The sequence below is a fragment of the Amphiura filiformis genome, chromosome 9, assembly GCF_039555335.1.
Source record: "Amphiura filiformis chromosome 9, Afil_fr2py, whole genome shotgun sequence".
Classification (NCBI taxonomy): Eukaryota; Metazoa; Echinodermata; class Ophiuroidea; order Amphilepidida; family Amphiuridae; genus Amphiura; species Amphiura filiformis.
The window spans coordinates 10821245-10835012 of NC_092636.1; the positions used below are offsets into that span (position 1 = coordinate 10821245).

A 13768-nucleotide genomic window follows, 5' to 3' on the forward strand; every position below is an offset into this window, starting at 1 on the left:
AAAATATATATAAAAAATAATTGGAAAAAAAAAATTGAGGGGGGGGGGGGCGAAATATAATGATGATGAAAAACAAGTTAGTCGTTTCCCTCTTGGATGTTGAGACCGTGTGGCTGTATGGTACGAAGGCGCTTCACTCAGAATTTCTCCCTGCTGGCACGGACGGTGTCAGGGCGGTTACCTAAAGACTCAATGCCCTGTAGGATCATGTCGGAGATGGAGTGGTTGGGGAGGTTAAAGTGATTACCAACAGGGTGTCAAGCTTCTTGGTTTTGACAGTGGACCTGTGTCCATAAAACCGCTTCTTAAGTGCATTCTTAGTTTCTCCCACATACTGTATACCACAAACTCTGCAAGAAATGAGATATACTACATTAGATGTGGTGCAGGTGATGTTGCCCCTGATCCTGTGGGAGGAATTGTTGGAATTACTGGCAACAGAATCCCCTTCTTGGATATGGTCCTGGCAGACAACACACCTGGAATCACATGTGAAAGTACCCTGTTGTGTGGAAGGAATAGTATCAGAAAGTGGGGGGACTTCAGCTCTCACAAGAAGATCTCTAAGATTGCGAGGACGTCTGTAGGCCAGGATGGGGCTATCGGGAACTGCTCGTTGTAGCCGATCTGAGGTTTGAAGTATATGGTGATTGTCATTAGTGATGCTGCGGAGAGGAGGGAGGTTAGGATGAAAAGTGACCACAAGAGGGACTCTGGTATTGGTGTCCTGGCTTCTGGGCTTCTGCTTCAGTACATCTGACCTGGGAAGAGATTTGACCTTGTTGATGGCCTGCTGCACTTTAAGTGCGCTGTGTCCCCTAGATGTAAGGTTCTTCTTGAGGTCCCTGGCATGCTGTGAGAAGTCAGAATCATTAGTACAAATGCGGCGGAGGCGGAGAGCTTGACTGTATGCTATACCACTTTTACAATGTTGGGGATGGCAACTGGAAGAGTGTAGGTACTGGTGACTGTCTGTGGGCTTGGTGTATAGATCTGTGACACGGGAGTCACTCTCCCTTCTGATGGTGACATCCAAGAAGTTGACCTGGTGGTGAGAAAGTTCAGACGTGAATTTAATAGTTCTGTGGAAAGAATTGACATGGTTAAGAAAGGTGTGAAGGCTGTCTTCTTCTCTGGTCCAGATGAAAAACACATCATCAATGTACCTCCACCAAATCCATGGACGACAAGGGGCAGCAGCCAACATCTGCTCTTCAAGCCTAGACATGAAGAGGCAGGCGAACGACGGAGCCATGCGGGTCCCCATCGATGTCCCAAATACCTGTAAATAGTGATCTCCCATAAAGGTGAAATTGTTCTTAGTTAGTACATGATTCATGAGAGTCTTCAGATCATCAATGGGGGGGCTGGTGTGGCCACTTCTAGACAGCGCTTCACAGGTAGCTGAAATTCCTTCACTGAATGGGATGTTAGTATACAAGGATGACACATCACAAGTGCCAATGATGGCAGTGCTGGGGATCTGGTCCTTGATAGCTTCAAGCTTCCTGAGAAAGTCCGGGGTGTCGTGTATGTATGACGGAGTCTGAGAAACAAGGGGTTTAATGAAGTGATCAACATAGAGGATATGTTCTCAGTGGGGAACCATTACCGGATACAATGGGTCGACCAGGATTCCCAGGCTTGTGGATCTTGGGCAGGAGATAAAATCGAGCAGCTTTAGAATCTGTAGGAGAAAGAAATGCATGGGCTTTGTCAGTTAATTCATCACGAGCATGCATGTCATCCAGGGTGGTCTTTATCTGTTGAGAGAAAGAGTCAGTAGGATCAGAATCAACAAGAGCATAGTTAGTACGATTGTTGAGGTGCTTCATGGTCTCATCGATATACTTTTGGCGATCCATGACAACCACGGCAGATCCTTTATCAGCAGGCTTGATGATGATGTCAGTCCTGGTTCTAAGAGACTTGAGAGCCTGGCGTTCCTCACGGGGTAAGTTGTCATGTGTCCTGTGGGGAGAATTAGCAGAATTATTAACTTTGGAACTAACAACCTGCACGTATGTCTCCATGGCTGGAACCCTGTTCTTTGAGGGACCCAACTGCTTTTCTTGCGAAAAGGCTCAGGTTCAGATGCTGGCTCATCAAGGAAAAACTCCCGTAGACGTATGCGACGATAGTATTGAGTGAGATCCTGACTGAGTTCTACCTGGTTGACCTCTGGAGGGGTGGGACAGAACTTGAGGCCTTTGGAGAGAAGATCCAATTCAGCGGAGGAAAGAGAGGACGATGATAAATTAACGACTGTGGAGGGAAGGTTTTCGTTATCATGGTTAGTAGTTGCAGGACGCCTAAACCGTCTTCTGTTGTGCTGTTGACGTTTCTCCAAGATACCACGGATCTTCCTGTTTCTGCGATCAAGAAGTTCGGCTTTCTGTGTGGACAAACATGAATTTATCTGATTATTATACTGTTCCCATTGGGCCTCTGTACAACATGATCGCAGGTCATCTTCGAGTTCGGTGATTTCATCAGAGAAACTGTCAAGAGAAGCAGCACAATGTTCAGTTAGGATATTGATGAGACGGATAGATGTACCATATAGCAGTTGATTCCTTTTCGCAAGAAAAGCAGTTGGGTCCCTCCAAAGAACAGGGTTCCAGCCATGGAGACATACGTGCAGGTTGTTAGTTCCCAAGTTAATAATTCTGCTAATTCTCCCCACAGGACACATGACAACTTACCCGTGAGGAACGCCAGGCTCTCAAGTCTCTTAGAACCAGGACTGACATCATCATCAAGCCTGCTGATAAAGGATCTGCCGTGGTTGTCATGGATCGCCAAAAGTATATCGATGAGACCATGAAGCACCTCAACAATCGTACTAACTATGCTCTTGTTGATTCTGATCCTACTGACTCTTTCTCTCAACAGATAAAGACCACCCTGGATGACATGCATGCTCGTGATGAATTAACTGACAAAGCCCATGCATTTCTTTCTCCTACAGATTCTAAAGCTGCTCGATTTTATCTCCTGCCCAAGATCCACAAGCCTGGGAATCCTGGTCGACCCATTGTATCCGGTAATGGTTCCCCCACTGAGAACATATCCCTCTATGTTGATCACTTCATTAAACCCCTTGTTTCTCAGACTCCGTCATACATACACGACACCCCGGACTTTCTCAGGAAGCTTGAAGCTATCAAGGACCAGATCCCCAGCACTGCCATCATTGGCACTTGTGATGTGTCATCCTTGTATACTAACATCCCATTCAGTGAAGGAATTTCAGCTACCTGTGAAGCGCTGTCTAGAAGTGGCCACACCAGCCCCCCCATTGATGATCTGAAGACTCTCATGAATCATGTACTAACTAAGAACAATTTCACCTTTATGGGAGATCACTATTTACAGGTATTTGGGACATCGATGGGGACCCGCATGGCTCCGTCGTTCGCCTGCCTCTTCATGTCTAGGCTTGAAGAGCAGATGTTGGATGCTGCCCCGTGTCGTCCATGGATTTGGTGGAGGTACATTGATGATGTGTTTTTCATCTGGACCAGAGAAGAAGACAGCCTTCACACCTTTCTTAACCATGTCAATTCTTTCCACAGAACTATTAAATTCACGTCTGAACTTTCTCACCACCAGGTCAACTTCTTGGATGTCACCATCAGAAAGGAGAACGACTCCCGTGTCACAGATCTATACACCAAGCCCACAGACAGTCACCAGTACCTACACTCTTCCAGTTGCCATCCCCAACATTGTAAAAGTGGTATAGCATACAGTCAAGCTCTCCGCCTCCGCCGCATTTGTACTAATGATTCTGACTTCTCACAGCATGCCAGGGACCTCAAGAAGAACCTTACATCTAGGGGACACAGCGCACTTAAAGTGCAGCAGGCCATCAACAAGGTCAAATCTCTTCCCAGGTCAGATGTACTGAAGCAGAAGCCCGGACACCAATACCAGAGTCCCTCTTGTGGTCACTTTTCATCCTAACCTCCCTCCTCTCCGCAGCATCACTAATGACAATCACCATATACTTCAAACCTCAGATCGGCTACAACGAGCAGTTCCCGATAGCCCCATCCTGGCCTACAGACGTCCTCGCAATCTTAGAGATCTTCTTGTGAGAGCTGAAGTCCCCCACTTTCTGATACTATTCCTTCCACACAACAGGGTACTTTCACATGTGATTCCAGGTGTGTTGTCTGCCAGGACCATATCCAAGAAGGGGATTCTGTTGCCAGTAATTCCAACAATTCCTCCCACAGGATCAGGGGCAACATCACCTGCACCACATCTAATGTAGTATATCTCATTTCTTGCAGAGTTTGTGGTATACAGTATGTGGGAGAAACTAAGAATGCACTTAAGAAGCGGTTTTATGGACACAGGTCCACTGTCAAAACCAAGAAGCTTGACACCCTGTTGGTAATCACTTTAACCTCCCCAACCACTCCATCTCCGACATGATCCTACAGGGCATTGAGTCTTTAGGTAACCGCCCTGACACCGTCCGTGCCAGCAGGGAGAAATTCTGGATGAAGCGCCTTCGTACCATACAGCCACACGGTCTCAACATCCAAGAGGGAAACGACTAACTTGTTTTTCATCATCATTATATTTGGCCCCCCCCCTCAATTTTTTTTTTTTTTTTTCCAATTATTTTTTATATATATTTTTTTTTTTACATTTTTTCCTCCACTTTATTATTTTAGTTTTTATTTCCTATTTACATCTATCATTTTGTAATATGTTCATGTAGTTGCCATTCATTTTCATATTTCTATTCAGCCCATTGTCTTCATTCATATCCTTATCCCTCTTACTTCCATTCATGACATCCCACTTCCTGCCCCTATTGATATTTCCCAAGAAACACTTATGTCTTCTATTGTCTTGCTAATTTCCTTTTCCTTTATGTCCATGTCCCTATATATATGCATGTTTGTGTGTTGTCTTGTCACTCTGCCTTTGATAAAGATCCTGCTAGGATCGAAAGCTCAGGCCCCTAAAACTTTGAAAAATATATAACAATAAAATCTATTTAGTTTACTACAGAAATTTCACATCATTTACAAAATATAATGAATGTCTGATTTACACAACTCGATTTTAAATTGGCATTTCTTCAAACCCGATTTTCTCGAAAAGTTGTTTATTCGCGGCGCCCCACTATACGCCACTATGGAATACAGACGACGACATGGCATATATGTAATTATGTGCAACATGCAACTCAATGCCTGAATCAACTGACATTTTTGTGTTTTTCGTGGGTGTCTATTGAACTATGTCCTGAGAAAGATGATATAGAATCACAAAATATCCCTAAATGTAAGTTGGAACATGCTTAAAAAATTAACCAAATTCATTGAAGAAGATCATACATTGTGGTTTTAAATTGTACTGATATGATTTTCTTATAACATCTAAATCAACCATGTTCTCACATGTTTCGTAATGGGCTATTCCCCATTTAAAATCTGCCAATCCCTGTGGAAAATTTAAGAAAAGTCTTCCACTGAGGGAGTATGTTTTTCAAATATAGTTAGTTGGGGTAAATTATTTTGAAACCCCTGTATATGGTTTTCCCTATTATCTTCCCAAACTGGTCTTTTCAGGGACGTCCCTCTTCTGTTTGAGACCCATACTCCCTCTATAGTAGTAAACTTGAACTAATCTTCTTCAGGGGAAGTGTGGATTTCAAATGGAATATCCCAATATAAGCCAGTTTTATATCACTTCTAGGTCTTCCCAAGCTTGAAGGTGCTGATGGTAGGATCCTAAAAGAACTCAGAAGAGTTTCCGAGATCTTCTACTTACCGCAACTGAGCCAGGTGGTAGATAACATAGTGAATGATGAAGCTTCCCTAAATCCCAGCATCGGCACGTATCTTAATCACAGGATGGGACAGAGGGCAAAGGCTATGTTTCTTGAGAAAGAAACTTTCTCTGACATCAAGTTTAATGTACAAGGTAAGTTGATTGTCATAATCTCCATGATTCCAATGAGAAATGGTTACGGACAATCTTAGCTAGTCAACAAGTGGGTAGCTTGATGTTATGGGTTCAAATCCCTTCACCAAGGGCGGATCCAGGTTTTTTGAAAGTGCAGGATGATCATGAAATATCTTCTGCATCACCTCGCTCACAAATGTGATTCTATTGGCCATTCTAGAGGAGCCCGATAGGGAAGTTGTTAAGGCCATCATGTTATGCACTTGGGTGTGGCAGATACCCCACATGCCTCGCATCATCCCACTATGGGAACAATGGGGAGTTGTTATAATTACAGTGGTTAAATAGTTTTATTGAACTGGCCACAAAATTAAACTTTATTCACACTCACTCGCCAGCGCACAACATATTATTATTAATATCTGCTAAATCACAAGAATTTCTTGCATTCAGCAAATTTGTCATTTAATTAGAATAGCATAAAACCACACTCAATTGAATAGAATTAGACCTTTTGAAAACTTTCCCGTTCTTGATTTGAAATGGTCAATAATGGTCCATAATGGACCTGGTACAGATGTAGATAAATAATAGAATAGATTAAAATTACATCTTCTAATAAATGAATTCTTTTTAAATATATGGTTGGAATACTTAATTTTCTTCAGGAGTTGTTATCCCAGCACATAAAGTGATGTTGATGGCCCGATGTGACGTCATGGCAGGAATGTTTGGTGGACTGTTTGCAGAGAGGTCTAAAGAAGTGGTAGGTGTTCTGACAATGGGCTATTGCAGTTGAAATCTATCCACCCCGTATGATTTCACACCACCAAATAGAATTATATGGTTGTGCGCCCTTAATTTCACTTCTCAGAAAAACTCATGCATTCTCAATTTAAGCATTAAAATGAGCAGAAATTTGCATAATTTTAGCCAAATTGGGATTGGTCATGATTAGTAATATTAATTCCTGCAAGTGTACCACAGATGGGAGAGATCGAATAACTTTTAATGATTTTAAGCAGCCTTTTCTTTACAGAAACACTGGCATGGTTTTGCCTGTAAAATAGGAAATTCCCAGGCATCGTAGACTTTGAGGGCCAGTCGTAAAAAATAATGACGGTCAACCTATATTTTTTCCCAGCCAGAGGGATCAGGCAAGGGCTGATTTCAACCATCATAGCTGTCGCTTAAAACTGAGTCGCTCCTGTGAAGAAAAAATGATGTTTTCTTAAGGCAAATATAGCACATATCTCTATGGGACTCTGATTTGGTGGTGTGAGATCTGAAGGAAGACATGACCTCAATCTCTCACACAGGGAGTGTGAATTTCAAATTGAGTTACCTGATAAGCTGGAACATGTTCATTGTAAAGTTTTGTGTGGATGTCCCCAAAATGCTACATATCAATTACAACCCATCATTGAAAAAATCGCAAAATTTGGTTGTGGTAAGTATCATTGCCACTGGTGAATCATTAGAATCAGATTGCATCAACTATAGTTTTCAGCACAGTACTTCAGCGGTCTGCCAATTTGGCAGTTTGTGGCATAAATACGGAAGTGGGGTTCTGATTGGCTAATTGAATCACGTCATCATCACATCGGCACCTCATTCGCGAGTCAAAATGCATAGCAACGAGTGACCTAGTTCTTTTTACGCGATAATCAGAGCAGACAGACACCGCTGAAGTAATTTGCTGAATAGTATAGGCTGGTTGCAGCCGAACTCGGTGCAAAGCACTTGGATTGTAACATTAACATCTGTGCAACTCCCCAAATTCCATTGGGTGAAGGAAGTTTTGATAACAAACAATAAATCAATTATTTTGAAAGCAGGAGAAAACAGGAGATCCGGGTGAAAACTTGCAAGATCGATCATGGATTGGGATAAACCAAGTGCACATACAGTCCTTGGAGTATCCCATTCAGGTAACCTCATTTGAAATTCACACTCCCTGTGTTGGAAGGTTAAGATCATGTCTTCTGTAGGAAGTGTATGGATTAATCTGTAGGTTTAAATTCAAAAAGTTTTTTAAGATCATATCTTCTGTAGGAAGTGTATGGATTAATATGTAGGTTTAAATTCAATAAGTTTTTCTTATTTACTTCCAGGTCACATTAAATGATGAAGATCAAAAATGTTTCACAGCACTCTTGGAGTATCTCTACACAGATTACACCCCAATAGAAGATAGTGACAGTGTGGGCATACTTACCATGGCAGATAGATATGGCCAAGAAAGACTCAAAAACTTAAGTGAATTGTACATTGCTAATGAAATTGATCGAGATGTTAAAGATCACATTGCCAAGGCTGATATTGATGTGATAGAACTTCTTCATGGAGCACAGGTAAGATTTAATTGACATCTTGAATTTATTTGATGAAATTTCCATTGAAATATAAAAAATAATGTGCTTCTTTCTAAAAATATGTTTCTATGATACAGTCTGTACTACTGGTTTCTTAGACAAACTGAAACAAATTTGATGACTTTCTGTAGAGTCAAACCTCTTTTATCCAGCCATGACAGCACTTGCCGGATAAGTGAAAATTCGGATAAGTGAATAATTATGTATAATTCTGCATTGTATGTTTAAAGTACAAAAATTGGCGGGGACAGAACATAATTATTCAGTAAAACAGAGATGGTCTATGAGTGCTGTGTGCAACATTGTTATGGGGGGCACATCCTCCTCCCCCAGAATTCGGAGATGGTGGGTCTTAGGGAGCTGATGGCGTACTGGTAAAAGGGGGTCTGGGAAGAGTCAAAATCGAAGGTCTTTTTTGGCTTTCTGGTTGAAAGTTGCCTGGAAAAAAAATAGAAATGTGAGGAATTAGCAATAATTATTTAGGGGTCTTTTAGTGCTGAAATGATCAAAATTACAGATCTTTCAATTCTCTATTTTGGTAAAATTCAGTGGTTTTTTGGGGAGCATACCCGTATGATCATTTGTGTTAAGAAATATTCACCAAAGGTCCACTTTTGTTTGGTAAAAACGTTGAAATCTGCCCTTTTTTAAAGGAAAAAATCACAAAAGGTCCACTTTTGAGCCTGCTGCACTCCCCTCAAATAAATCCAGGTTACATGCCTGGTTCAGATGTTAAGACCACATTTTATGTTCATTTTGTTCTGTTCTATAGCCTAAAATTTAAGCAAAATTAAGTTCCCAAGACCCAAAAATTGTTCCCAAAACTCCCAGTTATGTGCTTCAAATAAAAGTTAAGTGTCTCTGGCTCTTTGTGCTGATGCTGATACTGTATTACATTTTCCAACTATAAATTACCTGACAACACCTTTTTACAAGCCGACGACGAACGTTCGTCGGCTTGTTCTGTCTCTTCCCAATTCTTCTTCTTCTGGCAACTCGTGACATTTTGCGTGACTTGCCACGTTTCGCCCTAGCTCTCTTATGCTTTGACAGATTTCAACCATACTTGAGCCAAATGACCACTGGACTAGGCCAAACCTTACATTTGACTTTGACCTGACTGTGACCTTTGACCTTGACCTTATGGCCAAAAATGTTGATTTCACAAAAAATGCTACTCCTTCCACAAATTTCATGCGATGAGGACATGGTTATATCATGTGACTCGACTTTAGTCGGTGTCTATAGGGTGTGCTCAGATAAGGGGTCAAAGGTCATTAAGGGGTCATTTCCGGTCAAAGTCTAAAAAATATTTAAAAATCACTGTCTTTACAAATTACATAGCAGAGAGTCGCCATTAGCACACATGCATTGCTACTAGCCAGGGTCTTTAGGATGCCTACAGTTTTGGGGTCAAAGGTCATTAAGGGGTTACTTCCGGTCAAAAACCAAAATTATCAAAAATGTTCAAAAAATTTTTATCTCAAAATGTAAAAAGACCAGAATAATATAACCATCATACATGAATCAGTGTTCCCTGATGTATGCATGGTATTTTTATTTTGGGGGTCAAAGGTCATTGAGGGGTCACTTCTTGTTTTTAGCTGAATAACCTCAAGAATTTTTATCTCAAGAACCTCACATGTTAGAATTTTTTATTTAAAATTGGAACAATGCATTTTGTTGGTGTACATAAGGTTTTTTTTTTCATTGAGGTAAATTGTCACTAAGGGGTTCAAAAGGTTATTCAAAAATTTTAAAAAAATCAAAATCCATGTATAAGTTCCGATTAAGCTGAAATTCACCAGGAATATTTCTTATGACATCCTAAGCACAATGCAAGAGCAGTTGCCCCCATCCGTAACCCAGGGGTCAAGTTATAGGGGTCAAATTGCGGCTTGTACTCAGCGTCTGTTGACTCTAGTTTTAAATGTTTTTTCTTTTTTTAATGTTTGCGTATCCCTTTCTTTCTTTCTCAGTTCCATAATGCTACACAGCTTGCCAATTGGTGTCTTCATTTCATCTCATCAAACTACTTGGCTTTCACAGAGAGGTCAGAGTTCACTCAGCTCAATGGAGATAACCTGAATACATCCAAAAGAACCGCTGGCCACCTGTATCTTATCTGGAAGAAATGAAAGAATATGAAGCTAAGATCGGAAAGAAAGAAACAGATAAAAAATGTAAAGTCATGTAAAACAGGCTTCAAGCGGCCCTATATTTCCTATATTTTTGAACTCTTACTATATTTTCCTATATTGTTATAAAATGTCCTATAATTCCTATATTTTTTCAAAATGTAAGAAATTGAAATGCTTTTTTCACTTGCACTGGTGAATTTTATGTAAAATTTAAAAATTTTGCGTTCTTTGTGTGTAGCTGTCATTATGTGACATGATCAAGGGGAATGAGTCACATGTCGGCCCTGGTCGAAAATGAGTTTTACACATGTTTCTAAAGAGGACATTTAGGGCTTTCAGAAACTGAAAACCCCACGTCAATTTATCAATCGCTAAAAACAATATAAAACAAAAGAATTTTAACACTTTCTTTGCCAATATCTCAAAATCAATATTAGCGACATCCGACTCATTTCCCTTGATCGTGTCAAATATTATCAGCAGGGCAGTGGGTAGATTTTGCTGCCCTCTATTTTTTGCCTAGGATATTATTTGTAGACATCATACTGGGTCCAAAACTGATGCACACATCATGCAAAGGTTAAAAGTTTCTTTGGGACTTTTCCCCTTAACAATAGTTATTGGTCTCTGACACCCACTGTATTTGACTTCCGCGGTTCTATATTTGTCCAATATTTTCATTCTAAATGTTCCTATATTATTCCTATATTTTTGCAAGGGCTGGCTTGAAGCCCTGTGTAAATGCTTGCATGCTACGTGAAAATTACAGACTTGCTTCGTGAAAATTAAGACTTCATGACATTTTACAAGCTGTTTTAATAGTTGAGGACATAATTATGGCGGTGGATGGTTGGTTGTCTGAAAGTGATATATCGTCGGCAGAGTGCTACACTATCGTAAGTGCAATAGAATGTAATAGCTGCCTTTTGTAAAACACCTATTGTTTGCAGCACAATCCCCTCATTGTAAAGTGTTGATGTTCTGTATTACTTGCCTGATGCCCACTAAGCTAACCCAAGATATCACCTTTACATGTAGTACATGTAGTTGGGTGTTTTTCTAGTGTTATTGGTTAAAAGTAAGTACATTTATTGAAATGTTGCAAATGGCAGCTATTACATTTTATTTCAATTTTATATACGTCAAAATATTTTTTGAATTTACTGAAAATAAACGCTCAAAAAATGATGAAAAATCTAATGTAATTTTTACATAGAACCCCGATAAAGATTACTGTGTCGTTTTTATGGTAATCTAATCTTCTATTTTCTAAAAAACATCTTGGGGTTCTATGTGAAAATCTTGAATAAACTGGGGAAAACCCAACGTCTATACTCCGGGGACTATAGGCCTACAAGAAAATGGCAGATTCCCTATAGGCCTACATTGTACGGACCGATATATCAATACCATGATGCACGATGCAGTCAAAGTTGATATTATCTATTGTGCTCAGCACAATACACGCCGGGAATACACGTATTGTTGTATTTCTATTCTATACCCAGAAATGTTGGAGTTGCCTATAAGCTATATGTTAAAAATTCAATATGGCTACCAGCAACTCATGTGGTCCAATGGATTAGCGCGCTGGACTTGGCGATACTGTATGCAGCTGCGGCGTATGTTCGAGTCCCACCTCTGCCAAACTGAAATTCACTTTTTTTTTTCACTTTCATATTTGGGAAATGGGACTGGGCGAATTTATGTGTGATTCGGGATCATATTCTTTAGGATAGGTGCTTTTAAATCGGAAAGATAATATGACAAGTTTTGAGTTGAAATGCCAATAGGCCATTTTTTCCCGGGAATTTTCTAAATCCGGGTGGTGTCGCGTAAGCCGGAAATTAATCTTTTCTAAAACAAGAATAATAATAACAATAATAATAATAACAATAATAATAATATTAAATAAATATTAAAACTTTAAAACTTAATGTGAAAGTCTGAAAGACCATAGTTGAACCAGAGAAGGTGAGATTTTGAACATATATAGTTCAAAATTTAATAAAACAATATAAAATAATAACAATACTATTCAATGTTGCTACACTAAATATATGAAAATAAATAAAACGTATTACTAAAATGAAGCAACCTTCTCAGCGAACACAAAACATTTTCGAGATCATTCGCAAACGGTTAGAAAAGGTTGTCAGAAAATGTTTAAATGTCGGGTTATATAAATGGTATACAGACGATATATAAAACGTTTTTCATAACATTCAAAAATATTCTAACATTATGTTATTTAAGTGTTGACAAAATATTTCACAAAAGAAATGTTTGGAAATTTTTATTAAAATAACATTTTGAAAACATTTTAAAATATTGTTGTTGTGTGTTTTCATAACAAAACATTTTAAAACGTTTTAATGACTTTGATATAATCCGACATTTAAAGGGGCATTTCGTGATCCACAGCATCATCTCCCCCACTTTTTTCAAAAAAAAAGTTGAGACTTTTACATAATGTTTATGTACAAAAAAATTCTTGCAGATTAATTCGTTTAGCAAAGATATGAATTTCATTCTGGTATACCAGAACGAAATTACAACACAGTCTATGGAGCAGTATAATCATGCATAACTCGCAAACGCAAAATTGGAATCAACTGAAATTTTGGGAATAAGCTTTTTTCGTGGATATCTATACTGAAAATTGTCATAAAAAGAGGATCATCAGTGCTATGATCACGAAATACTCCTTTAATGTTATTAAAAGGTTTTTACCAAAACCAAAACCCAAAATACAACCTGCCCAGCAAACACAAAAACGTGTTTAAAACGTTTTAAATAAGTTATACTTTGGCTTTTGGTTTAGGTAAAAACGTTTTAATAACATTAAAATGTCGGGTTATATAAAGGTCATGATAACGTTTTAAAACGTTTTGTATGAAAACACACTACAACAATATTTTTTTAAAAAAAAAAAAAAATGTTATTTTAAACTATTTTTGCAAACATTTTTGCCAATTATATTTTGTCAATACTTAAATAACATTATGTCAAAATATTTGAACCCAGCAAACCCACAAATGTTCTTAACATGTTCTTTTCAAAACCTTTTAATAACATTTAAATGTCGGGTTATATAAAGGTCATGAAAACGTTTTTAAAACGTTATTGCAAATATTTTGGGCAAACATTTTTCGCAAAATATTTTTTCAACTCCCAAAATAACATTCTGTTTAGAATGTTTTGTATCAAGTTTTTGAGAATGTTTTTGAATTGTTATTAAAACGTTTTTATACCCTTTATATAACCCGACATTTAAACGTTTTCTGTAAAACATTTTTGTTTGATGAGCAGGAGATT

At 38.9% G+C, this 13768-nt stretch overlaps 3 protein-coding genes across 3 annotated transcripts in view; 2 read left to right on the forward strand and 1 right to left on the reverse strand.

Annotated features, from left to right (window-relative positions):
* LOC140160615 (rho-related protein racA-like) overlaps window positions 1-11566 on the forward strand; it is a 76376-nt gene extending 64810 nt beyond the window's left edge. The window contains exons 8-11 of the mRNA XM_072183863.1: window positions 5725-5952; window positions 6603-6700; window positions 8049-8288; window positions 10289-11566. Coding sequence (XP_072039964.1) covers window positions 5725-5952; window positions 6603-6700; window positions 8049-8288; window positions 10289-10447 — 725 coding nt within the window. The 3' untranslated portion in view covers window positions 10448-11566. The remainder of the gene's footprint in view (window positions 1-5724; window positions 5953-6602; window positions 6701-8048; window positions 8289-10288) is intronic.
* Window positions 206-2563, reverse strand: LOC140160408 (uncharacterized). The gene is given in 2 exon segments (XM_072183643.1): window positions 206-1589; window positions 1591-2563. Coding segments are annotated over 2 exon segments (1827 nt in total). The 5' UTR covers window positions 2034-2563.
* LOC140160614 (uncharacterized) lies at window positions 2584-4617 on the forward strand. Its single transcript, XM_072183860.1, has one exon. It carries the CDS (start codon window positions 2794-2796, stop codon window positions 3967-3969), a length of 1176 nt encoding a protein of 391 aa, XP_072039961.1. The 5' UTR covers window positions 2584-2793; the 3' UTR covers window positions 3970-4617.
* Window positions 11567-13768: the final 2202 nt, after the last annotated feature.

Coding starts and splice junctions, on each gene's coding strand:
- LOC140160614 (XM_072183860.1), top strand. CDS start 2,794: ATGGATCGCCAAAAGTATATCGATGAGACCATGAAGCACCTCAACAAT.